This window comes from Lycium ferocissimum, unplaced genomic scaffold (genome assembly GCF_029784015.1).
Source record: "Lycium ferocissimum isolate CSIRO_LF1 unplaced genomic scaffold, AGI_CSIRO_Lferr_CH_V1 ctg8925, whole genome shotgun sequence".
In the NCBI taxonomy this organism is placed as follows: Eukaryota; Viridiplantae; Streptophyta; class Magnoliopsida; order Solanales; family Solanaceae; genus Lycium; species Lycium ferocissimum.
Window position 1 is genome coordinate 1 of NW_026727495.1, and position 27317 is coordinate 27317.

General features: G+C 33.3%; 1 protein-coding gene and 2 pseudogenes across 1 annotated transcript; 1 reads left to right on the plus strand and 2 right to left on the minus strand.

The window, feature by feature from the left end:
* Nucleotides 1-61: 61 nt before the first annotated feature.
* On the minus strand, nt 62-4268 carry LOC132045989 (G-type lectin S-receptor-like serine/threonine-protein kinase CES101; annotated as a pseudogene).
* An 18652-nt stretch (nt 4269-22920) lies between these two features.
* On the plus strand, nt 22921-23508 carry LOC132045991 (pyridoxal 5'-phosphate synthase-like subunit PDX1.2; annotated as a pseudogene).
* Nucleotides 23509-24692: 1184 nt separating this feature from the next.
* On the minus strand, nt 24693-26537 carry LOC132045990 (mitochondrial arginine transporter BAC2-like). Its single transcript, XM_059436548.1, has 3 exons — nt 26531-26537; nt 26313-26368; nt 24693-25373 (listed from the first exon to the last, which is right to left on the minus strand). The coding sequence occupies exons 1-3, from the start codon at nt 26535-26537 to the stop codon at nt 24693-24695; spliced, it is 744 nt and encodes a 247-aa protein (XP_059292531.1).
* Between the last annotated feature and the right edge of the window lie 780 nt (nt 26538-27317).

Sequence of the window (27317 nt, forward strand, 5' to 3'; positions counted from 1 at the left end):
GCAACTTAGGACATAAAAAACGCGACACAATGAATCACCATTGTTAGATATTAAGGGCTTACTAGGTACCAACAATCCGCTCCGTGTTAGCTTCAAATCTTGCCTCCCAAAAATCTGCCAAAACCAAAAATCGAGATTTTGGGGTTCATATTGTCATCTAGTAAGATATTGCTGGCTTTTAGATCTCTGTGAATCACCCTCAGCCTTGAATACTTGTGGAGATAAAGTAGTCCTTGAGCAACTCCTTCAATAATGTTCAAACGGGTATTCCATTTTAGTGAACCTATTCTGCTAAACTCTGTTCAATGACAAATGGGAAGGGGGTATTAGTTATCAAACAAAATTAATTAAGCAAATTAGGCATGAAAAGAAATCCATACCAAATAGGAAGAAGTCTAGGCTTTTGTTCATCATGTATTCATAAACTAATATCTTCTCTTCCTCTTCAATGCAACATCTAAAAGCCTAACAAGATTAGTGTGCTGGAGTTTAGCAATCAGCATAATTTCATTTTGGAACTCAACCAATCCTTGCCCTGAACTTCTTGAAAGTCTCTTTATGGCTATCTCTTGCCCGTCAAGCAACATCCCCTGAAATTTTGGCTACTTAGCAAATCTAAAAATCAGCTTTAGCTAAAAAGCTTTTAAACTTTTACCTTATAAACGGGTCCATAGCCTCCCTGTCCTAACTTATTAGCAGACGAGAAATTGTTTGTGGCCATGTTTATAGTTTCAAGGCTGAAAATTTGTATATCGTGCCTGAACTTCTTGCTTAGTCTAGCAGTCTTCTTTTTATTATACTGGCCAGAAATGGCCGTAGGACCTCCCTGCTCATATAACACTTTCTCCATTTCTCTGACTTTGCCTAGTTGACAAATGCAAAATTGAAGATCAGAGACAATAAGTATATCATTGTGGACTAGTGCTAGGGTGAATTTATTGCTCACCTCTAGCTCTGAGTTTTCTTTGTATCAGACAGAATAAGGAGCAAACAAATGCAAATACCATTAGGGACACAGGTATCGTCAGCCATATCCACCATCTTCGCTTCCCATCTGTCAAAACCTCCCCATCTGTCAAAACCTGTTAAGTCAATGCTTCTGACAAAAATTCCCCATAATTTTTGAGAATACACGGGGATGCTATCATTAAGTATCGGTACTCTAGAAACCCAAAAAAAATTAATAGCCTCCAAATCAAGATTCTGTATGGTATGGTTGTTCATTTGCACGAGCGCATTTTTGAAATGAAGATGACACTCTCTGAAATTAAATTCTGCAGCATCATGATCGGAGAAAATTGCTTGGTTCTAGTACTAGTAAATTTTGGAATGATGAGCAAATGAGACTAAGAGCCCGTTTGGATTAGCTGAATAAAAGTGGCTTTTAAGCATAAGTACTTATGAAGACTTTTTATGCTGAAAGTTATTTTAGAAATAAAAAAACAATTACAAAAGTTGTTAAAATTAAAAGAACTTTGAAAAAATAAATGTTTTTAGAAATAAGGGTAGTATTTAATCAAAAATAATTAAATGATATAAAAATTTGGTTTAAATAAAACTAAGAAAGTGTTATCGTCAATACTTGAGCTGGAAAATGGCTTTTAAGCCAGGATAAGAAAAAATAAGTTGAATAACTGAGCAACTTCTTAGTTTTATAGTGTATATATATATATATAAGATATTTTTAACTTTATTATATTCGGGTTTTTACGAAAATTTTTTTATTTTACCAAACACTTGTTTAAATAAGTTTAAAAATGACTTATTTTAATTCGATTAATTTAAAGGTGTAAAAACTTAATTTATCAAATTTTTGGGATAATTCTAATTCAAATTATTAAATTAAAAGAAGATAGACGATATTAGTGTTTTAATTTTTCTAAAAACAATATATCTTGAGCATGTTATGCTTTTGCATGATTTTTTTGTGATAAAGTAATCCTAAAATAAGTTGCAACATCTCTTTTGATGCCAGGATAAGAAACCACAAGTTTTTCAACTGTATTGAATAGTTTTGGCCTCAATAATTACCTTTACTCGTAAGAATGAAAACACCTTTTTCACCTTTGCCTATTGTTTGATTTTTTAATATATGGGGTGTCATTTTTTTTTTTTTGACATTGCTTGTCAAAACTATCGCGTCGTTCCCTTTTTTCCAGATATGACAGCCAGTCTCTTTTAAAAGAGTTGGTAATATCATTAAAACTATCGACTGAGGCATACGAGCAATATAGTAGTAAAGTAATATATATATTGTTCAAAACACGATTAATATAACTTTTCAAACTTTATTATATTAGTGGCCAAAGTTGCAAAAAAATAATGACTTATTTAAAAGGCTTCTCTCTTGAGTATAGTTCTCATCAAATATAAAAGCCGTGTTCATAATGTTGTAAACTTGTCCAAGCATGTTTAAAATAAAACAAATATTTTCTTTTTGAAGAACTACTATTTTTTAATTTTTGGTAAATATTTTTGGCCCTTGCACAGGGGCATTAGAATTATAATTTCACTAATTTACCTTATTAATTATTTGATCTCCATTTAATATTATTTTTGCAGCGAAAAAATGAAAAAGCATTTTAATATATAAGTATGTTGTTGGATTCACTAATGGATTCATTATTGCAATTATCAAACAGATCGTAAATATTATTTGATTTTTTAATAACATTTTTTTTTTTTTTTACCTATGTCAAAACTATTCTGTATTAATCCAGATGGACTTTTTTTTTTTTTTTAATATTGGTTGGTGTTTAGTTGGGGCCACACTTTTTTTTTAATATTGATTGATGTTTAGTTGGCCCACACCTTTTTTTTTTTTATTTTTTTTAAGAAATATCAGCAGTGTGCAAATGCTTCTATATAGTTTAAATTAAATTTTGGTCTCAATAATTACCTTTACTCGTAAGAATGAAAACACCATTGCCTAGACGGTCTTCTTCTGTCAAAAATATCGCGTCGTTCCCCCAGATCTGACAGCCAGTCTCATCATTACTATCGACTGAGGCATAGGCAACACACGAGCAATCCTTTTCACACTTGGCCTTGCAATCTGAGAGGCTCAAGGTATAGTTCTCATCAAATATAAAGCCGTGTTCATAGATGTAAACTTGTCTAAGCTCAAACCAATATTTTTTAGCTGCCCTGCACAGGGGCAAGACCTGTCTCATGCAGCGAGCATTGGGATTCTCATTACTGCAATTATCAAACAAATAAGTTGCGCCATAAGAATCCTGTATTAATCCAGATGGACTCACGGTGTAACTTTTATCATAATTATCACCAGTGTACATAAAGTATTTCTCTTCCTCGTTTGAGACATATTTTAAAGCAAAATGGCTGGTGGGCCAAGGGCCACTCTTCCAATAGACGTTGCCCATCCACAAGATTATCAGCTGATTCGTACCATTAGGGTCAATACCAAAGGTAAAAGACCCTGAGGCAGGTGATTGATCGTTTACCCATGAAGTCAAAGACCATGTATGCCCAGTTCTCAAGTTAATCCCAAGCTTCATTCCAGGCAGAAGTGTGTCGGTTGGATAATCAAAGCTTTGCCATAGTGTTTGATTAACAAAGCCGTCGGTGTTCAGTTCCCTCAGCACGAAATTACCATTATCGAGTAGTATTGCAGTTAAGTTAGATGCTGTCCTTGTTGGAGTAGCACTATGCAAAATTACCTTTCCTTCACTATGAGAAATCAGTAATCTGCCATCAGGATCAATCATAAGAATTCCAGATGTATCGGTTATAGGATCGTCCCTGTTAGCTATCCACTGTACATCTCCTCCATTAACATCAGAGGACATACTTGGCTGAGTGTAAAATATACCCAAGTAACGGTTTCTTGACTTGCCGGGACTGAAAAATTGCATATAGAAGGCGCCATTATCCGAGACCAACTGTTGGTAATCAGTTAGATTTTGTCCCTTCAAGTTTGAGTTGTCAGCAAGATCCGCAGGTAAAAAGTGACAGAATACAACGAGGATGAAATTTTTTAGAACTTTTTTGTTTGTAGCCATGTGAAGAAAAGAAAAACATACAGGCTGCAACTCTTTAATCTACTCTTGAATGATTACAGCTGCATATTTCTAATCTACACTGGAATAATCGGAGTTCAACATGGACTGACCAAGACAGGGACAGGCATGCTTGTTGACTTTGATTTTTCTTTTTTACCTAGTTTTTCTATGTATGCTTAAAATTTCAAACATGCCACCTTTTCTAGTGGAAAATTTGTACTCTGATTAATTACGAAGACTCTTCAAACGCAGTTGACTGGGTCATGGTGCTGTTCACTACCCTTGGATTACTGCAAAGACGCAACATTTTTATGACTTAACTTTTATACAATTACCATACACTATCATGTCATTTAAAATATAATTGCAAGTAACTATTTATAATAAGTGAAACTAATAACCTGAAAAAATAAGGCAAGTAATTTCCGACATCAAGTTAAATTACACTGATACTGTAAACATTTCTCGATATAAGTTGAATCATAGTTTTTTTATGGATTCAGTCTGTGAAGTTCTACTTATGTTTACTTGTAAAAGCTGACTCGGGGCTCTTTTTCGGGTCAAATTTATGAGCTTGGGCTCTTCCCCTCTTGTTAAAGAAATGAGTCTTTCAACTCAGTCTCAGCCCAATTTACAATCACTTAAATCTTTAATTCGTAGCTGGTTATCGATTTGTTTTCCTGGCAAATTTCCTGATTTATTTTCTATTTAAGATCATTAATTATTGACATTCAAAATTAAGAATGATAAAATTCTTACAGATTATTTACATCTATCATGTGTGTCATTCTAGTATAACTGTACAAAACTAAAGCTTTATGGATTTATACTTGTCCAGGTAAAGTATAGCTTAGCTTTTATGTAGAAATGGATTATTTTTTCAGTCAATGCAATACTTTGGAATTAACTGCATTCCCACTGCAAATTAGTATTAGTAGTACACAACTAACAATTCTCAAAAAATTCCTTTATAATTATTGTAGTTACTCAGCATTAAATAGAAAGTTGGATATAATAGTAGTAGTAATAATAGTAATAACAAATAATACAACTTCCTCCACCTCAAGATACTTGTCGTGGTAACTAAAAATAATTACCTCAAATTTATTTGTCGTTTTAGAAGTTCAAGGCACAATGAATTATATTTTTTTTCATTTTACCCTTAAAAGAATTTTATCATTAATAAAGATGACATATAAATAGAGTAAACATTTAATGATGAGAAATTATATAATAGATATAAATAGGGGCAAAGTTAGTCAAATACATTTGAGGGGGCGTGTAAAACAAAAAAAGGGCAAATAATTTGAGACAGATGTGAGTAAGAGCTTCTTCCTGTTGTGGAATTTGATCCTATCATGAAACCTCTCTATAATTGTCATTCGTTATAACAACATTTCACTATAACGGTCTGATTTTCTCCGGAACCGATTTTTCATGTTATATTTTACTTTTCTATAACAACATTCTACCGATAACAACAGTGACATTCATTATAGCGGCACACTCTTTGTCTAATTACCTCTCCATATCAGTTATACTCAAATATTGTGTAATAATATTTTGTAAGAAATATATTATGTATAAAAATAAAATATTAATATATATATATGATAATCATCAAGGGAAAGCTATTAAATCCTTTTTGTTGAAAGTTTGGACAAAAATCTTCATCAATTCAAGCGTTATATTATCACTAAGAGACTGAAATTTATTAAACATCCTACAATTGTAGAAATCTTCTGTGAAACTTGAAATATTTAAATTTTCAATTAATTTTAAATGCATATGTTCCTTAAATTTTAATTCTTTATTGGTACGGTATAACCAGTTATGGAGTTATTAGTCACTTTAAATTTTTAATTAATGAAATATGAAAATCAATTAAAATTTTAAAATTAACAAGTATTTTGTTTTCGTTTATAACATAAAAAGTATAAAAAAAAAATTAGTACTTTGTTTATAACAGCTAAATGAAATCCAAAAATTAAATGTCAGTATACATACATACAACACTTCACTAAAGAAGTCATGAAATTTTCGGATAAACGCTGTCATTATAGAGAATTCTGACTGTGGGCGAATGCAGTAGTGTTCTTACAGATTATGAAGGGTCTGTGAACTTCAACACGGACCACATTGTTAATATTCTTTATTTTAATTGGGACCTTGCAGTCTCTTTCTCCAACCAGCAATCGTCGAGTTCTTAAGAAAAACCCAGATGTTAAAAAATTCGCGAATGTCGAGAGAGAGAGAGAGAAACCCCTTTCATTACAGCTTGCCAAGGCAAAATACTACAAAATTTTCTGTAATAGAAAAAAATGTTCACAGAGAGAGAGAGAGAGATTCTTCAGTCCTTCGTAGAATCGGAAATAGAAATTCGAAACAAAGAAGTAGCTTCATCTTTTTCGAAAAGATTGTATAGGGTAAAATCTATCGACACCAAATGAATATATTAAAGAATGACATGTAGCGTTGGTGAAATGTCAGATTTAATAACTTAGATCATGTATTTTATTAAAAATTCATTAAATATATAAGAATATTTAGGTCAGAACGCAATCTGTTGGTCCGATTATTATTGTTTAATAGGAACCAATAAACTTAAAATTCCGAATTTGCTTCTACCAAATCTCTTTAAGAAAAACGCGGCGGGGAGGGGGTAGATAGATAAAGGAAAAGCAACTGAATGGAGAAGTCTAATTTATTCCTTCAACGAAAACTCTTTCTAGATATGACTGGTAACCATTAGCTTTGAGCACAAAAGCAAAATTAAAATATATTATAATTGTTTTAATTAAATTATTAAACTCATCCACCCAAGGAAAATTAACTTTTTTGGCTTAGGGGAAGGAATTGGTTTGGTCAAACAGTGTCAGAATAGGAGGTTTTTTGGAGAGTTATCGTGGTATTGTCTTACGCGTTTTAAATTTTTTTGCTAAGAAATTAGCTGTGAGGTCGTAGAGTGCTCGTTGTCCTCTGCTATTATTCATCAGTAAGAAAATGGAACTAGGATCAATTGAGAGAATTGATTTTATTTTTTTTATTTTTCTTTTTTCTTTTTTGTTTTGGTGCATTTCTTTAACCACTCAATACCTGATTATTTGAATTCGTGTCACTATAGACAAGTCGTAAATGTCAGATACACTAAGATTTTTATATTATATTCTAATTCTTTTCTAATGTAAGCAAAAAGTGAGTCTTCGCGAGTTCGAACTCGCAACCTCAACCCCAAAATTGGAGAATATTGTCCCTTTATTAATTTGACCTTTTAAGTTCGTTCTATTTGTTTTTTATATATGTATATCTAGTAAAAAAAATCGACGAAGTAGTGTCACGTGACACCCTTGCACCTACGTAAATCCGCCCCTGAGCATGACTCGTGTCACTATAGCTCGACCAAAAAGGAAATAATTCTTATTAGCAATTCTACATTTTCAAGACTCGAATTCGAATTAATGAGTTAAAGAATACAATGAAAATATACTGCTTTTGCAAACATGGAGAGCCTTTGCCCATCGGTCTAATTTGAGTCTTACGCAAAAAAAAAAAAGTGTAGCGTTCAATTCTATTGATTGTTGGCCTCCCCTTAAGGCAACATCTATGCATACTATGTCACGTGCCGTCTTTCCCTCTATTTAGCGCAATCATTATACTTAACATATAAGGTTGTTTCCTTGTAGTTGGTTGCTAATAATGCATTGAAATCTACCTAACTAAAGCACATGCGAGATTATAAGGAATAAAGAACGAAAGAAATAAAGGATCATCTGACTCCACAAAAAGAAAAAGACAGAAAAAGCAAAAGTAATTAAAAAGCCATGAGATTCTTTGTGGATATATAGAAATTCCAAACTCCTTGCTTGCCTTTTTCCTCTTTTGTTTTTTTTTTTCAAAGGAAGAAAAAAGAAAGAGGAAAAGTAAAAAAGTTGATTTCCTTTCCATATAATCGAAAATAGAGGTTGGTTTTGTTAGATCCCTGAAATACTAATAAGCGGGGAAAATACACACATATAATACACAAGGTATACATTAAGGTTAAATGTTACTCATTAAAATACAAAAATACATCTAAAATATAATTCAGTTAGTTATATATCGTTTCAATATGATTAGCATAGTTTACCACAAAGGGGTGCAATGAAATGGTTAAGATTAAAAATCTCAGCTTTTGAGCCTTATAATGGAACTCGTCATGGTAAAGAGTGTTAGTGAACCTGCTAACACATGAATTTGAATTAATCAAAAGTTCGAATATCAAATACTTAAAAGAAAAGAATAATATTATTTAGCTTGTTGTTTCTCCTCTTACTCCGCATGTTATAGTGGGCCAATGGGCAATGGAGAGGTTAAACCAATTTCATGTGGATTTTCTCGGAGACAAATACAATTAAAGTACACCGACGTCTTGGGTTTTCTAGCTGGTGGTTTCAGGCAATAATGCATATGAGGAATTGGTTTACTGAAATGACACATTCTGGTGAATTTGGCCACATCATTTTTTCATGCCTTGAATGAGGTTCAAAGAGTTGTTAACCTGAGTTCTCTGTAAGATTAGGTTTTTTAAGAAACAAACAAGATGGTACATACACAACAAAAGGGTAGTAACACTGTCCCATCAATTAGCTAAAAGATGTGAGCTTAAAGCAGTTCAAAGTGATTTTGGTCACTCTTTTGTCGATTGTGGTTGTCCACAACAACTTGATCATGTCCAGGTAGGCTAAGCAACAGGGGCAGTGTTAGCATGAGAAATATGGAACAGGTCCATATTGAAGAAATTCACTAAATATGTATATGTATACACATTAAACTTCAGAAACTATAAATTTCAAATTCTAAATCCGTCTATACTAAGCAAAAGGAAAATGCAATTGAAATTAAGTAAGTCCAATCACTACAACATTATGCATATATAGCTACGAAATACAATGTAGCTAAAGATGAAAATTTCCGTGGCTAAACACTTTAGCCACAAATTTTCTTTCCGTAGTATTCATAGCAAAATGTAGCGTAGCTAAAGGATAGCTACGGACTTTACATGGTCCGTGGCTAAGGATTGATACTTTTTGCTACAAGATCTTTTTGTGTCGTAGCTGTGATGATAATACTTTTTTGCCACAAAATATATACTTATAGCTAATAATTTTATTCTTTTGCCACGACAGATAAAAATTGTAGCTATCTTCTTAGTGTAGCCACAAAATATTGTATTGTAGCAAAAGATTTAATTCGTTTGCCACGGAAACTCAAATTTTGTGGCTGTTTATAGAGCTTAATCTCGTGGCAATAGTATTCGTGTTTAGCTACGAATCAAAAATTTCATAACTATAAATTGAAGTATTTGCCACGAATATTTTCTTGTTGTAGCTAAAAATCCATATCTTTTGCCATGAAATATATAGACTCATAGCTAAAGTTTTTCTTCATTTTGCTACGGAAAGTAAAAATATATTGTCATGTTCTTGTCATGTGGATATTATTATATTTAGTTGCAAATTCAAAATTTTATTGTTACGTCACAATTATATACCTTTAGGTGCGAATTCATAAGATTTATTGTTACAACAAATTGAAGAGCAAGAGCTTTATAATGTTGCTAAGAAGCCAAATATATATTTTATATTCCAAACAGGTTCCAAGTTACACATAATTGTATATTTGAATTTCAAAATATTTACAATACACAATTTCTTCTATGACACCATCTCGTTTGAGATCCAAAACAGCACAGTCTTCTCCTTTCTCTCTTCCCACGGTCTCAAAATGCACCTTAGCTTGATCAACATCGATTTTAGCTTGTCTTTCTGCTCTAATTCCAAAAAAAGTTACCTATAAACAAAAAGAACTGATCATACATATGTATTTTTAATATGTACAAACTATTCACTACAAAGATGCAAATTTGATTAGAAAAATAATATTAATAGTAGAATTTGATTAGTTAAAAGATTAATAGTTGAATTTCAAGAAGAGAATAAATATGTCATCTTAATAATTCTTTTAGTAAATTTTAACATATGACACAATGGAAAATGCAAAGCACAAAAGAAGTATGAGCTTTGATAGGTTAAGTAGGCTTACAATTGAAGTTAGAACCTTAATTTAAACCAAAAATTTAAGAGCCTTAGGGTTGAACCATACATGTGAACCAAATGTTTCATCGGTGCAATGAAGTGGATCGAAGAACTAAATCCAATGGTTCAACTTTATGATTCTTGCAATTAAAGTCATTGGACTTATGAAATTTTTGATTCACTTATATATATGCTCTGTATCGAAAATCGCTATGATAAATATACATGTCAAAATTTCGATTTTGTTATGTCATTTTATTCTTAAAGTTGACAAACTATGGTTCCTTCCAAAATACAACTATAAATTTTTTAAATCCCCACTCCTTATAAATAATAAATAAGTTACAATATCTATGAAATAGCTATATCCGCAACATGGAACCCAAAAACCCAAGTTGAATAGATGTAATGAGATTTAAAAACCCTAAAATATAACACCATGAACATACCCGTTAATATATATAAGTCGTCCAGTTCAATGCCTTGCTCTTCTTTGTCTTTCTTGTTCTTCTTTCTCGAGACTTATAATGATTTTTTCGAGACTTAATGATTGAAGAAAAAATGGAAATGTGGGAAGGATGTTGTTGCGGCTGAGAGTAAGAGAAGAATGAGATTTAGGTTTTAGGGATTTATTGTTTGGCCAATACACCATTGCCTTTCCTTTTCCTTTTTATTTGTGTATATATTTTAGCTTTCTTTAACTTGTCTTATATATAAATTCTATACTATAAGTAGCGATTATGATTAAGAAAATTACGTATGAAAAGAATAATTAATAAATGTATAATTAATATTAGTGTATGGAAAAAATCAACTACAACTATAAAATCTTCAATATAAATAATTTTTTAAAGTGATTACACAAAAGAAATTAATCAATTTGAAAATAATAAAATACTATATATACATAAATATCTCTATAATAATAGAAAAAATTGATTTGACATACAAAATTATATAATTAAGATAAGAAAATAACAATTTATAATAAAATATAAGTTTTGAGGTTAAAGTTAGTAAGGGTATTCACGGAATTTGGTTAAAAACCGAACGAAACAAAAAACCGAACAAAATCGGTTAAACAAACCGATAGTTGTTAAGGTTTGGTTTGATTTTAAATTTTAAAAAACCAATAATATTTATTTGGTTTGATTTTTGTGAAAAGCAAATCGAACCAAACGGACAAATTATATACACAATTTGTATAATTATATAGATACAATATATATTTTTTATAAATAATTTTAATTTTGACTTTTTCATCAAAATTTTCTTTTATGTTTAATAGGCTAATAAAATTTACACCTTATAATTATATACATACAATATATTATTTTTTATAAATAATTTTAATTTTGACTTTTTCATCAAAATTTTCTTTTATGTTTAATAGGCTAATAAAATTTACACCTTAAGCCAATTTCTTAAAAGAAATTCATGAATCCAAACTCATAGTAAGGTAAATCAACTTATTATTGACGAATATGCAACAAGAAGAAAATTAACATACAACAACAACAATAGTATAATCCCACCAGGTGGGGTCTGGGGAGGGTAAAGTGTACGGACCTTACCCCTAGGTAGGGAAGATGTTTCCGATAGACCCTCGGTTCAAGAAAGACGCAAAGACAGCAGTAATATGGGTTTTTTAACGTTGAGTCGGGTTTAAATGGAGCGGGTTTAAAAATGAAATCGGGTTATGTTGGGAATTTTCGTTAAGACATGGATATATTTGAAAACTTTAATGACGGGAGTATTTTTTACCCAAATTTGTAATGTAGGATATTTTTAGCCCTTTCCCAAAGCAAAGGGCATTTTTGGCCAAATTTGTAATGTAGGATATTTTTAGCCCTTTTCCCTTTTATTTAAATGTTAATTAATTTTTTAATTTATATACCATAACTATTTTCTACTATCTTTTAGGAAAAATCTAAATTTTATTTAATTTCTTTTCATAACTCAACCTTGTTGATTTTTGTAATTGATGAAAACATATTAGTCATTTATTAAAGTTAATTTATTATGGTTAAAATACTATTATTGCAATGGAAACCTCACGTGTAAAACAAAAATTATACATAGCTATGCAAGTTTATTGTCGCTCTAATTGTAGTTATTCATTTTATCATGACAAATAATTGCAACTATTAAGCAAACTATTTTCACTTTTTCTCAATCTAGCTTGAAGAAAAAAATATCCATTTAGCTATAAAATTTTGTTTCAAATAATTTATGTGGCTAAAAGATTATCTATTGCTACACCAAATTACAACTCGTGTTAAAAAATACTAATTAGCTACAAAATTTTATCACAACAATAAATCCGTGGCTATATCATTTTGTCATAATAAGTAATTGTAGATGTTAAGCCGACAATTGCCACAAATTTTTAATACTTGAAGCAAAAATATTTGTTTAGCTACAACATATTGTTATAAATAACTTTCTGTGGCTAAAAGGTTACTATAGCAACAGAAAGTTTCAAGTGGTGGCAAAAATTAATGATTAGCTACGAAATTTTATTTTAGCAAAAGATCTGTAGCTATATCCTTTAACTATTGCAACAATTTTTTATAACTTGAAGCAAAAAATATCTATTTAGCTCCAATATTTAGTTTCAAATAATTTATTGTGGCTAAAAGGTTAATATTGCTACAGTAAGTTTCAACTTGTGGCAAAAATTAATGATTAGCTACGAAGTTATATTATAGTAAAAGATCCGTGGCTATATCATTTAACTATTGCCACAAACTTTTATAACCCGAAGCAAAAGTATCTATTTAGCTACAACATTTTGTTTCAAATAATTTATTGTGGCTAAAAGGTGACTATTGCTACAGTAACTTTTATCGCGTGGCAAAAACTTATGATCAGCTACAAAGTTTTACTGTGGCAATAAAGTTGTAGCTATTTAGGTAATTATTGCCACGATTATTAGCAATTATAGCAAAAATGAGAAATTAGCTTTGTCAATTAAATTTTCGTGGCTAAGAAATTTTACGAGTTTGTAGATAGCCATGGAATTCAAATTTTTGTGGCTATTACTAGGTATTAGCCACGATTTTTAAATTCATAGCTAAGATTTCGTAGCTATATATACCTTATGTTGTAGTGAATGGTGAATAAATTTTGCATGAACATTTTTTACAAGTTAACTTGTTCATTATCATGTATTGAGTTATTATGAAGAGAAAAAAGATTTAAAATTTTATGTGTTGACGATGTAAATTATATATACACGATTATATCGCTTTATATACTCACTAGTAAATCTCTTAAGAGTAATAAACTTTAATTAATATCTGGTAAAAGTAATAACAGATCTAGTATCACGGATTAACACTCAATGGTAGTGTAAGAACATAACTTTTTTTTTAAAAAAAAAAATTATTCATTTGGTACCAAGCTTGAAGTTTCAACGTATAGTGTTGGCTTTGAGGAAATATGTTTTGAGTGTGTCGTCAAGTTTGAAACACCACAATTTAAGTTCAAGACACATATTTGAACTTCAGAAGAGTGTGTCCTAAAGTTCAATTAATAAACGGAAAAGGGCCAAAATTACCCCTGAACTTTGGGAAATAGTTCATTCATGCTTCGTTATCGCTATTTTAGTCACTTCAATTATCTTATGGGGTCAATTATATAATTTATGTCTAACAATTTGAAGCACGTGGCATCATCCCCCTTCAAAATTATTTTCCCCTCAAATAATTTTTTACCCACTAAAATAACCCAACCCGACCTAAAAAAAATTTTTTCCAGCCAAAGTGATACGGACCCAACCCATTACCCCTTGGCTGGAAAAAAAAAATCGGGTCGGGTTGGGTTATTTTAGTGGGTAAAAAATTATTTGAGGCGAAAATAATTATGAAGGGTTAGGATGATGCCACGTGGCAGCTGTTAAAAAGTATAAGCAAGATAATTGATCCTATAAGATAACCAAGAAGCAGATAATTGGCCCTAAAGTATAACGAAGGGTATGAATGAACTATTTTCCAAAGTTCAGGGGTAATTTTGGCCCTTTTCCGATTAATAAAAAGCGCCTCTAACACTCAAATTAATTGTGGCTATCTTTTAAACGGCTGACTAAACGTCGCTACTAGTGCACGTAGACCGTACCCTGAAATGGGTTACAGTCGATTAATGAGCCACCGAATCACCTTGATTGTTTTCTCTTAGCTTTCTGGCATTTGAAATCTTATTTGGTTGGGCTGTTAGGGGAAATTTTGGGAGAAAATGAAATCTCTTGCCCTCTCACATTTTGAATAGAAGAAAATGATTTTTTCAGATCTCTTATGTGTGGCCTTTTCAACCAGTGGCGTACGCTTGATTTTTCATAAGCAGTGTCACCATGTAAAAGAATAAACAACTGAATAAATCACTACAATGATATCATATTATAAAAAGACAACTCAAATCATGTTAATAAATTTAGTGTAGAATTAGAATAGGCAAATACAAATTTTAAGACTATTTACCCACTGCCGTTTCATGCCAGTTATATTCTAATTCTTTTATAATGTAAGCAAAAAAGTAAGTCTGAGCGAATTCGAACTCGCGACCTCCGCCTCAAAATTGGAGCGCCTAGCTAACAGACGCCGCACAACTTTGTGTAGAAGTAGTGTCCCTTTATTAATTTGACCTTTTAAGTTCGTTCTATTTATTTTTTATATATGTATATCGAGTAAAATATCTCGACAAAACAGTGTCACGTGACACCCCTCAGACCTACGTAAATCCACCCCTGTTTTCAACCTTATGTATTGATATACGATGAAGAAAGGGTCATTTGCACTTTCAGCCCTATTTTGTGATAGTTTTTATAATTTCACATCATAATATCTCATAAGTTACGTCTAAAACATTTATGTCCCGTCAGGCATAAGTTTGATATTGGAAGACAAAAAATAAAGAGCACCCCATTTGAAGGGCCAAAACCGAGCAATTAAATGATGAAGAAGTTTACAAGTTATATGAGGCTTGTTGGCACTTAATGCTCCTATTTTATAATGGTCTTTAATTTTTGTTCGGCATAAGTTATATTTTTCTATCATACTTCCTCAGTCTCAATTTATGTGGCACCATTTCCTTTTTGTTCTGTCCTAAAGGAATGTCACATTTCTATATTTAGAAACAATTTAACTTTTTGAGATGATTTACAGCCACACATTTATATAAGGCTTGTGTTGGAACACACATTTCAAAATTCTTTATTTCTTTCTTAAATTTCGTGTCAAGTTAAATAGTACCACATAAATTAAGACAGAGGGAATAATATCTAACAAGTTATGTCTGGCGCCTTCTAAAGAAGTTATGCCCAGCCAGACGTAATTCGATTTTGAATTGTAAAAATTAAAAACCCAGCCTATTTGAAGGGGAAAAATTATAGACCATCCCAATGTCAAACCGTGCAATTTCTTCGGCTTGTTGTCATTCTGACAAGTGTCAGAGTCCTCTTTCTCTCTGAAATGGTGAAAAGGCAGAAAGTGTTTTTGTTTACATGAAAAATCGTTACAGTTGAATTTATTTACGTGAACAAGGACACTTGAATTAATGTGACTGAATAATGAGATAATATATAAAGGCCAAATACATATGTAGGCCCTTGAACTTGTCACAAAATTCCTTCTAGGCACCTCAACTATACCATTTTTCATTTAGACACTTAAACTATAAATTTATGTGTCACTTAAACACAAAATGTTGAATCACCCAAACATTAAGGGTGCGTGTAATCTATATATTATTAAAAAGAGGATAGTTTGCAATAAGATCTTGACAAGTGGCAGCGTAAAACTAAGACACGTGGCAGTTTTTAGGACATAAATAGTTAATTAGTTAAGAATTGGTTGTATTAGTTATTATTTTAAAATTTGAATTTTAAAAATAATTAAATATTTTATCTTTGTAAGGAACATATACATCTAAAAAAAATTCCTTGAAACGTGGAAGATATCCATTTTAATTACACGATAAAGTATTCAATACAATTTATTAAAAAGTAAAAATCTATTTTTATTTTCTGTTTCTGAGTAATGGTCTAAAAACATAAATATTTTTCCTTTAAACATAGAAGATGATTCTTCCAGAAAACATTGAAGATGATTTGAATTACGAATCAAATATAAGTATTCAACAAAATTTATAAAAAGATACAAGGTTAACATTTATTTATTTATTTATTTATTAATTGTTAAAAAATGGGAAATTTACAGAAATAGGACAATCTGTTTGTCTTTACCTTTTACAGTTTTTTTTTTATTTTTTTAAAATTTCAATGTTTGACAGTTGTTTAATTTTAACCAGCGAAGGAAACCTGCGCAGTAAAAATACGAAACCTGTCCACGGATTCGACGCTTTGGAGACTCCACGATCTTGCAACTCCTATCCCACCAACTGACCAACCCACGTTCAAATCCACGAAATACACAATTACAATTCACAGTTTTGGTGATCAGATCGGCACAAAATATTGCTTTGTTTTTGTTCTTTTGCGGCCGTATCTTGTGGGTCTCTTTGACTCTCCAAAATCAGTTTCTCAGACATGAAAGGGGCCTAAGATAGAGCGGGGCATAATTGTGTTGCTGTCGATCAGTCTAGGTTTGTGATTGTGTTGTTCATTGGGATTTTTTTTATTTATTATTATTTTTGTGAAATTGTAGGTTCGTGGCATTGTTTGCTGGTGGAGCTCTGTTGTTGTTCTCTGCCATCGGAAGGTTCAGTCATTACTCATCAAAGGGAGTTGTTTTGGCTATTTTTCTTTGTGTTTGGATACATAGTGTTCGAAAGTGTAATTTTATTGTTTTGGCTAGCTCCTCACGTCTTCTTTGCGCTTCTTGAAATTATATGTAGTATATAATATGTAGTTTATCCACCTTGAAATTATTATACTAAAAATATATGTAGTATATAATGTGTATAAAAGTGTTATATAATGTGTAGTTTATGTGCACGACAAGTATTTGATATTGCTTTTGCTAATCTGTATTTGTAATGGGCAGTCTTTTGGGGATAGTTGTTTACATGCAGATAATCCTCCGCCATATGCTCCACGGGTAACTTCTCCAAGTGTATTTCCTTTTGTGGATTACACAGAAATTTATTTTGCTGAGAATAGTATGGATTGCTGCTTACCATCTGGAAAGGAATATTCAGTTAATGTTACTGGAAAACTGAATCACTTTAAAGAACATGCCTAACAAAAAGAATGAGAATGGAGTAATTGGATGAAATGCATTGAAAAAATGGAAATGGAATATAGACTACATTCTGCAAATTAGATCTACAAAAAATAGTGAGAAGTTCAGTAAAATAGACTTCAATGTGTAGTGCTTCTTGAGTTGTTTCAAAATATTCATTGGATTCTAACTTTCATCTCATGATCACATATTATTGTGGATTTTTTCAATAGTTGTTCTTTTTGTTTCTTCTGCCGGATCTTTTAGCATTTATATAGATTATGCACTACTCTCGGAAGCAAGGCAATGAACAATATTTCTTTCCAGAGATTCCTTCATTTTTGAAGTACATTCACAATAATCGTCAGGTTTTGTGGCTTATATCAATTTGGGATCTTACTATGTTTTTGGTATTCCTATAGGATCATATGTGTGTGTGTGTATGTGTGTATATATATATATATATATATATATATATATATATATATATATATATATATTGTTTTTATGGGAAACTACTGATGGTGAATAGGAAACACTTTGAACTTTTGAATCTCATAACTTATTTCAACCTAAAAAAATTACGACAGAGATTTAATTTATCCCAATTTTGAATTTTATCTTGCAAGGTTTATGGAGAAGAATGATAGCAGGACTTGATTTGCAGACACTACTTCTCTCATTTGTAAAGTAGCAGGCACTGCTATTGTATGACTATATAATGAGGCCTATAACTAACTGACAACTTCTTTTCTTGAATATTTTTTATGATTGAGATAATTCCTTCCTTTTAGTTATAATCGCCAGCTAATTGCTCTAAGAGATCTCCTGGGAATTCTACTTTCTTTATGGATACATTAACATACACTATTTTGATTTATAGTATGAGTATTGTCATTCAAATCCTATTGTAGCTTCCACTGGTCTCAGTAGTGATCACATGAAAAGAACTCTGCAGGAATTAGGAAGCTTAGTAAAGCTTATGTACGGGAAAAAGGAAAAAATCATTTCAAAGTTTAAATATAAGCATTTGCTGAATTTGAATTTTTTATGATGGAATTCCAAAATAAGTAGCCCTCATTGTTTGTGTAATCGTCGCTACCCTGTTTCTACTATCCACAGGGGTCTTCCCTTTGCTACAGAGGAGAACGAGGAAAAGGATATTCTAAAGGAAATAGATGGTAAAAACACAATTATAATCTTATTCATGCCTTTAGTACAATTCAAATCCTATGATGAGTTGAGTTTGATCATCTCCAAAATTCTGAATAGATGTAATTTACTATACTTTTCTAATTGTCTTCTCTATTCCTCTTAATTGTATTTTCCAACTGCAGGAGGTAAATAGCTCTCGCTCTCTCTGTCAAATAACAGTGTTACATTTTCCTATTAACTTTGGGCCATATGATTGTGCTGCGATTAAATTTAGAAGACTGGAGCAGATTATCAATTTCAATGTTAGTTCTCCTTTTTATCGAGTTCTTGCATGTAACTTCTCCTTCTTCTTTTTCCATCTATTGCTATAATCTGGCATATAGCGTTTTTCACAGTCTTTTGGTTATTATTAGTTATACTTGACTCAATTTGGCTAAATGGAATTACCCGACATTGTTTGCGAAGGAAGACATTATCGAATGTTGTGCCATGCCTTAAATTTGATATTCTAGGATACTAAAGAGCAATTAGCTGCAATTGATGTGGCTTGAACTGTTTGATGGAATGGTCATATAATGTGATCCTTTGTGTTAGCTGAGTAGCTGATTAGCGTGTTTTGAGCATATTATTTCACATGTGCTACTTACATCTTATTTAGTGCCCTACAACGGGATTGCAGTAATTACAAGAGGACAGGGAGGAGCAGGGAACCGAAAAGAAAAGAAAACATAAACAGTGTATTTATTTTGTTTTCATGCTTCAAATTAGACCTATGTGTTTTCTCATACTGAATATTACTATTATCAAATTCGTGCTGAACTTCCATATTATCCATTATGACATGCAAATTTAGTTTGTGTGATATGATACCTGCCAAAATTTTCATAGAAACAGGACTATTTGACAGCTTGATTTTTATAGGCGCTCATAGAGAAAAGTTTGATACTATATGCGGTGAAGTCTTGGTAGTTCTTTCGTTAGAAAAAGTTTTGTCAAACTCCTATAACAATGCTATGCAGGATAGCCAGATGATTGAAGTTCTCTGTTTAAGTTGTTGCTGGCATTTATTTATACAAAATGTAAAAATGAAAATTGTGAGCGGCGTTGATTTTATGTTGCATATTAAATAATTCTGTTGGGTCGAATGAGGATAGGAGAATGTTTATGAACTTGTGGATTTACTGAACGTATCTCACCGTTATTGTGTTGTGATTAGGTAAGTAGATGTTTAATTTCTCAAAGGAAGAGTTAGTGCACTTAATCCGACGTCAAAGCGCTAGGTTCTCTAGAGGAAGCTTCAAAAACAGGGTAGTCATGCTGCACAAATGTGGATGATGGGAAGCTTCGATAGGGCAATTTCTCATAAAGAAGTGACTAACCACTTATCTCACCATAGCTTAGGAATATCATAATATCATCGACATAGCTGTTAAAAGCTTTCTTGGTATATTATGATGTCATTATACAGACCATTTTGAATTACTGTCGAGTCGTAAATGTAGAGTAGAAGTACAACAGTTGTGAGGGATTTGAAGACATATAAAGGAACTAGATCTCTTATTAAATAACCTCGGCATGGAGGACAACAAACTAGGCTTAAAGGTGGAGAATCTGTCCATGATTCAAGGCTTGCCACATGTTTGAACTCCACAGATCTTTAATCTAAAGTTAAGTGTACAAAATTAACAAGAATAGAGAAAACAAAGATTGATTATTCACGACGTATCATTCAATATATTTATTTCTTACAAGAATTGGTCTTTATGTTATTTTATTCATGAATATTAGCTTAAGCATCATTTGTAATAAGACTGATTCAGAAAACTGAGAATATAAAATTTGTAATATGTCACACATGGTTTATATACATTTGTTTCTATTATCTCTCTCCGCTCTTTTTTTTACTATCCGTTGTCATACAGCGCGCATCAACGATAATTAAGATACATAAATAATATAACAGGTGACGAGACACCTGGCTTTTACTTGAACAATTTTTTTATTTTGTCTTTTAAAAAAAGTTTTTGAAAAAAGGAAAATATGTGTTCTTCTATCTTCTCCCCACTGCCTTTGACCATAGACTCCGGCGCCATCTCTTTTGGCGGCCAAGCTCAATTTCTTACTCATGGGGCATGCATAATTAACATCACAACTAATCTCAATCCTAAATAAAGTTTGATCAACCAAATCCTCTATATCCAGTATTTTGTTTTAGGTACTTATAACACTACACCCAGAATTTTAATTAGATTTAATAGATCATTCAAAAACACTACACCCAGAATTTGTTAATTAACTAGAGGTTCTTCTTCCCTTCTGCCGCCTTCAATTTCGTCATTCACTACCACCACCAGTGATTGTGTTCTTACTTTTCTTTCCATTTGCTTTGCCATATTATCCTCTAAACAGTAGCTAACAAATCCGCTTTATGCATTTGATTTGTTCAGGTTCACTGGGATGAACTGTCGTCAATTTTGCGTCCACGTAGAGTTTCACCACGGGAAATTGGAAGCAACACCTTCTGCTGCAAAGGGCCTTGGTTATGGTGAGAATGGTTCCTTCATCTTTCCTCCAAAACGAAAAAGGACTCTGGTGGCCGGATTTAGAGGTCGTAACGGTGGTGGTGTGGCCAAATTTGAAGGAGGAGATAAGGGTAGTAGTTAAATAGATCTAAAAATAAATAAATTAAAAAGTGTACCGGGTAATTTTTCCGTCAAACCCAATCATTTTCCGGCCAGAAGTATTTTGAGTTTGTTGGATTTCCAATGAATTCACGCGCCGAATGGATGTGAGGAATACTTACTTTACCATGTGAGCATTTTGTGTTTAAATGACACATAAATTAGTAGTTTAAGTGTCTAAATGGAATAGGAATCAGAAATTTCACTTGGCCATATCCGAAATTTTACTTTGGTGAGTGATTCAAATTCCACATTATATCCTCCCTATTTTCCCTTCCCCTTCCCCCTATGTAATAAAAATAATTTTTTTTAAAAAAGTGTCTAAATGGAAAATGATATCGTTTAAGTGCCTAGAAGGAATTTTATGACAAGTTTAAGTGCCTCATATATGCGTTTCGCCTATATAAAATTAAGCAAGATAATTGTAAAAAAAAGCTAAAGGAATTTAAAGCAATAGCATGAGCCTTGGAGAAGCTTTTGAGCTAGATTCTCCAGGCAAGCGAACAATCAGATCTTTGCTTAGTTGAACAAAAGTAATTAGAAAGTAAGAGCAAGGTAATTCTTGTATATATTTTCAGATGCCTTATAATAGAATAAGTACCTGTATTTATACTAGAACTATGGGATGCATGATTCACATATCATGCCCTCTTCATTACAAATATTAAGGCCAAAGGTAATAAAAGGTAATAAAGGGATTTAATGCTATGACAATGAAGGGCAATAATGCACATTTAAGACCGGAGGAAGACTTGACGTTTCTTATAACGGTTGCACATTGAATGATATTTGACCGGTGAGTTGGCATGCTTCTCCGGACCCTTTGTAGTTTTTGTCTCCGGTAGCGTTTGCCAAGTTTCTTCTCAGGAGCGTTGTTATGCTTTCCCGGAGCCCCTGGCTTGTTGACTCAAATCTGACATGTTACTGTCGCCACGTGTCATCCTTTGATACGTCCACTTGGTGTTGATAGATTTTACCCTATACAAATAGTCCCCCACTTTCCGGTTACTCGCTCAGATGTGACCAGGAAGTGAAAGATTTTTCCCTTCTTACCGGAAAGTCATGTAATCATCCTCCCGCCTGCCTCGTTAAAAGCCTTGTCGGAAAAATCCAATTGCGACAAAAACTAGGTGAAGGAAAAATGAGTGCAAGACTTAGGGATTCAGATGACAACTCTGCCACTGTTTTTCTTTTGTCAACGGCCGGTTGGTGCTGAAAAAGTACCATCAGTATAGAAAGCTTGATCTCAGATTTTTAATGTTTATCTGAAAATTTTAATCGTTGAGTTTCGACTCTCGGGTTTTTAGTTTTCCCTAAAACTTTTAAACTTTTGAATCTTGACTCTTGGGTTTTTAGTTTTCCCCAAAACTTTTAATTTTAGAGTGTTGATTCTAGGGTTTTTAGTTATACCTGAAACTTTTAATTTTAGAGTGTTGACTCCAAGGTTTTTAGTTATACCCGAAACTTTTATAATCTCGTAGCCAACTTACTAAAATATAGAACTAGATACTCTTTTTTGGTTCTTCTCCACGCGTGGTCCAGAAATTCGCCTATTATTTTTTCAACTGATTTTTCGATATAGAAGGATCTCTTTATTTCTTCACCACGGGTTCTTGCATCATTTTCTTGAAAGATATTATATCACCGTGAGAGAGTTTAAAATAGGACAGACTAAAAAGCAAAACACTTTAATTGAGAAAGAGGGAGTACTATTATAAATAGGACCGTTGTTAGCTATTTTCGTATAGCAGAGAGTTTAGGAGATTGTAGAGATCATTAAGAGTGATCATTGAGTTTATGAATAACATATTTTCCTTCAGGTACTGGTGATATAGTTGAGACAGTTCGGAATGTGAGGAAAGTTATGGGAGATATTAGAATTCTCTCAAACATGGATGATGATGAGGTTTTCACTTTCTCAAAAAAGATTGGTGCACCTTATGATATTGTTGCACAGATGGGTAGGCTTCCGGTAGTTCATTTTCCATCTGGTGGAATCGTTACCCCTGCAGATGCGGCGCTTATGATGCAGCTGGGTTGTGATGGTGTGTTTATCGGGTTGGATATATCCAATTGCTCTGATCCTTACAAAAAAGTAGGGCAATTGTGCAGGCTGTTCGGAACTATAACGATCCCCATATTTTGGCTGCGGCGAGTAGTGGTTTGGAGGAAGCAATGGGAGGTCTAAATCTGAACGAAAACAGGGTCGAGCTATTTGTTAATGCAGAGACTTACTGATGATACCAAGCTGACAAGCTTAGTCTGTTTTTTGTGTGATGTTGATCATAGTATTATGTATTTTTGCAGTTGACTATTTGTGAACAACGTTTATCTTCTCTTGGTTTACTTTTTGCAATAAGATGATGATGGGTTAGCACTCCGTATGTTGTGGCACCAAAAGAAATTTGTATGTGTAACTTTTACTCTAAACTTTAATACTTAATAGAAGTGTGATGCTAATTGAGCATATCTACGAACAACTTCATATTTTGGAGAATGAATCACTATGCGGGCATAATCCTTCTAATATTCAATCTCTTCAAGGGAAAAGTAAGTTGCAAATTCATGCTTACGGCAGATAGCACATTGATGAACTGGTAACTGGTAACTGCTTGGTGGTAGACAAAACACAAGGCGTAAAAGAATTAAACAGTTGTCCAGATAATCTAGCAGAACTTTTTCCAATAATAGTATTGTATTAGCGTAGTGATTCATTTGTACAGCACCAGTACAGAGAACAAAATAGAGTGGCGGAACTTTTGTACTAATACTTGTGTAACAACCGGAGAAAGTTCTGTTTTATTATCTGGATAACATTTTAGCTCTTTCAGGCTTTGTGTTTGGCGACCAGTTCAGCCAAAAAATGTGCTATCCACCGTAAGCATGGATTTGCAGCCTACCTTTTTCTTGAAGAAATTGAATATTGAGGGATTATACCCGCGTAGTGATTCATTCTCCAAAACATGAAAGTTGTTCTCAGGTGTGCTCAATTAACATCACGCTTCTATTTACTTAAGTATTTAAGTTAAGAGCTCAAGTTACATATACATGAAATGTCTTTCGCTGTTACATTCTGGGGGCACGTTGATAAAATTGTTGTTTATAGCTTTGTTTAATGATGAATATAGAGACAACAGATGACAAAATTCAATACAGTCAATTCTTGCATTTGGATGTATTGGCTAATAATTGTTGTTATACTGAATATGTGATCAGTGTTAGCCCCTACTCAGTTTTTTCTTTTTGCTGGTAATTATGCACATTAAAGAGTTCATTAGTCCTATTTATAGTAATGTATTAGTCTGGATTAGTCATTATTTGATAAATGATCACTTTTGAGTCAAATTCAATAGAACTTGATCAATCCTATTTTCTGTCCGGAAGTCATTCGATGTGAATGTTACATGAAGAACATAAGTCAAATGACGGAACGGGAGATATAGAAGATCATAACATGAATGATTCCGCATATGTGGATTCATATATATATATATATATATATATTCACCTTCCTATATGTCTTTTTAAAACCGTTCAAGTAATGTGCTCAGTACAAAGTTCGTGATGCAGAATTTGTCTGATTCATTGGTCAATGTCATTGTTACTGCGAAGGAACCTCAGGGCAGTTTCATAGACAGTGAATATACCCCCATTCACTAGAAATGCTCTGCCAACTGTAGTCCCCACACCTCGCCAGAGCACACCGTGTCCCTTTTCTCTCACACTTCGCCTGAAACAATCAACAATACCGCAATATTTTGCAGATTTAGACTGTGATTGAGCTTGGAGTCTTGTCTTAACAACATCTAAGGGATAACAGCTTATCCAGCTAACAGCTCCTGCAAGACCACCCGCTACGAGCATTGTTTGGAAGCTCTCTTGACCGTTCTTGCGAGAGCCAGGGAGAAGTTTCTCCTTAGTGTATTCGTATACCCAGAAATATAGACCGTGAGAGTGTGCATCTCTGAGGACAGTAACTGTTAGTGCACGATAGATTCCTATCCAACCTTCCCGTCTGAATATTCTTCTTGTGACATCGATTGGTCCATTGAGACTAGTTGTTCGATTGCTGCATTGCTTGGTTTTGCTTTGCAATTGAAGTTGGATTTTCACTAATTCTACAGGGCTGATAATTAGGCTCTGAATTGCTCCCGCTGTAGTGCCACCCAAAGCTACTCCTTTGTATGAGGGTGGGTCGCTTGCTGGGATATTTTTATCAAATGTTTGCGATAGCATTGCATAGATCTGAAATACCATGGCATTCTGCAACAGGAAGAAGAGCAATTTATTCATGCTGTGAGAACGAAGATTGAAACTCGGTTGATTCAGATTTTGCCAGATTTGAAATCAAATTTATTCTAGCATAAGGAGAGACATCAGGGAGCGCATGCTTCGGGTAGAAAATGTTGAGAGGTTCGTCAGCAAAAACTTAAAAGACTAATTCTTGGCACTATGGCTGTAAAGAAAATTCAGGACTAATGTGTGGACATATCAAAATCTCAAAACAAGTGGATATATATCTAGTAACTTAGCATAGGTTTCGTGCATGCCAAATTTGTTTGTCCTTTGCGTTAATGCACAAGAGCATACACCTTTGTATCTCCTACGTTACATAGTGTTGAGAAATGAGAATTGATTCAATTATTTGTTGCCCGTGTTTCGGACCAATGACCAAAGGGCGGCTAAGGGAGGAAGTGTGGATGCAGGTTAAAAATGACATTTGCATCGGCAATCACTTCAAAGGTTCAAAGCATACTCAATTACTTATCATCTTGATTGTATTTTACCCTTCTCTTCCTCTTCCCTCTAAATTAGTAATACTTGTGGAAATTAACATAACAGCAAATTGGTGCAAGGGTGACTAACGATTGTCACTTGCAAGGAAGTATACATACATATTAGCACGTTGAAGACTGGACATAATTATGGCAATACTCAAATTTACCTCTTTTACTAGGATAAGCAACATTCATATGCGGCTCTTCTCGTGTTTCTCGTTCTTTGTTAGGGGACAATTTGTTGGATTGATGATTTCAACCTCATAAATCATCATGTTTGACATAACAACAACATATCAGTGGGGTCTGCGGAGGATAGAGTATATGCAGACCTTACCCCTACTTTGACAGGTAGAGAGGTTGTTTTTGATAGACCCTCAAGTCAAGTAAAGCAAAAATTCGTGTAAACAGAGCATAAATTGACCTGAAAGGTGACAGAGGCTAGAGGAGCAGCCATGCCCCTGTAGAGAGACAAGGGACCTGAAAGGTGACCAGCTTAAATATCTATGATATAAAAAAAGGACCAGCTCCAGCACTGCACCTTTTGTTTGGTAGTTAAAGAAAGGAGGAAGTATGCACGGCCTTGAATCTTGAAGCTGTGCGGTATTGCAAACTGATTTTTCTTTCTTTTATTGCCCATACAAGCCATGCGTGCTATGTCACGACCCAACCCCGTAGGCCGTGACTAGTGCCCGATCTGGGCACCCAAACACACCTACCAAACGCTATCACAAGGTATATCAAACGCATCCAAGTATATAACAGAAGCCGACAAGGCTGTGTTCCAAATCTATATAATTTCCAGAAAAATTTCGGCAGAGTTTCCTTTGTTTTACGGACTATCCAAAATAACCCTGCGCACAGAAAATACCAACAAGTGCACACGCGGGAAAAGAACACAACATATATACATATGCGGACCGACGCCGCGCGAACGGGGACGCCCAAGCACAACATATCCAAACGCCACCGTACAAAAGTAGGCACAACCCACAAAATATGTCCACGTACCTCTAAATGTATACGAGACGAATCCTATGACGGAGACGGGGCCCCGCCGTACCCATGAACAAATATATACAAATGCACGAACAATATATATACCAAAAATATAAGCTCCTACGATATGAGCACTCCAAGTAAAGAAGAGAGTGACCTAGCGGTGGATCACCACGTGCGTCCGTACCGCGGGCACGAAACGCAGCCCCCCGAAGAAAGCGGGGTCGGCACGGGAATACGTACCGAGCATGTAAGCGAGTAAAACACAATAGAGGCGGGGATAATCGTACTTTAAATAAGGAGTAGGAGCCATGGATAATAACCTTAAACCATAAAACTTACCTTCGAACATAATTCATACAAGTTCATATCATATACTAATCGGACAATCATTCGGCACGTGCGTATACACATAAGTTGTCCGGCTTCT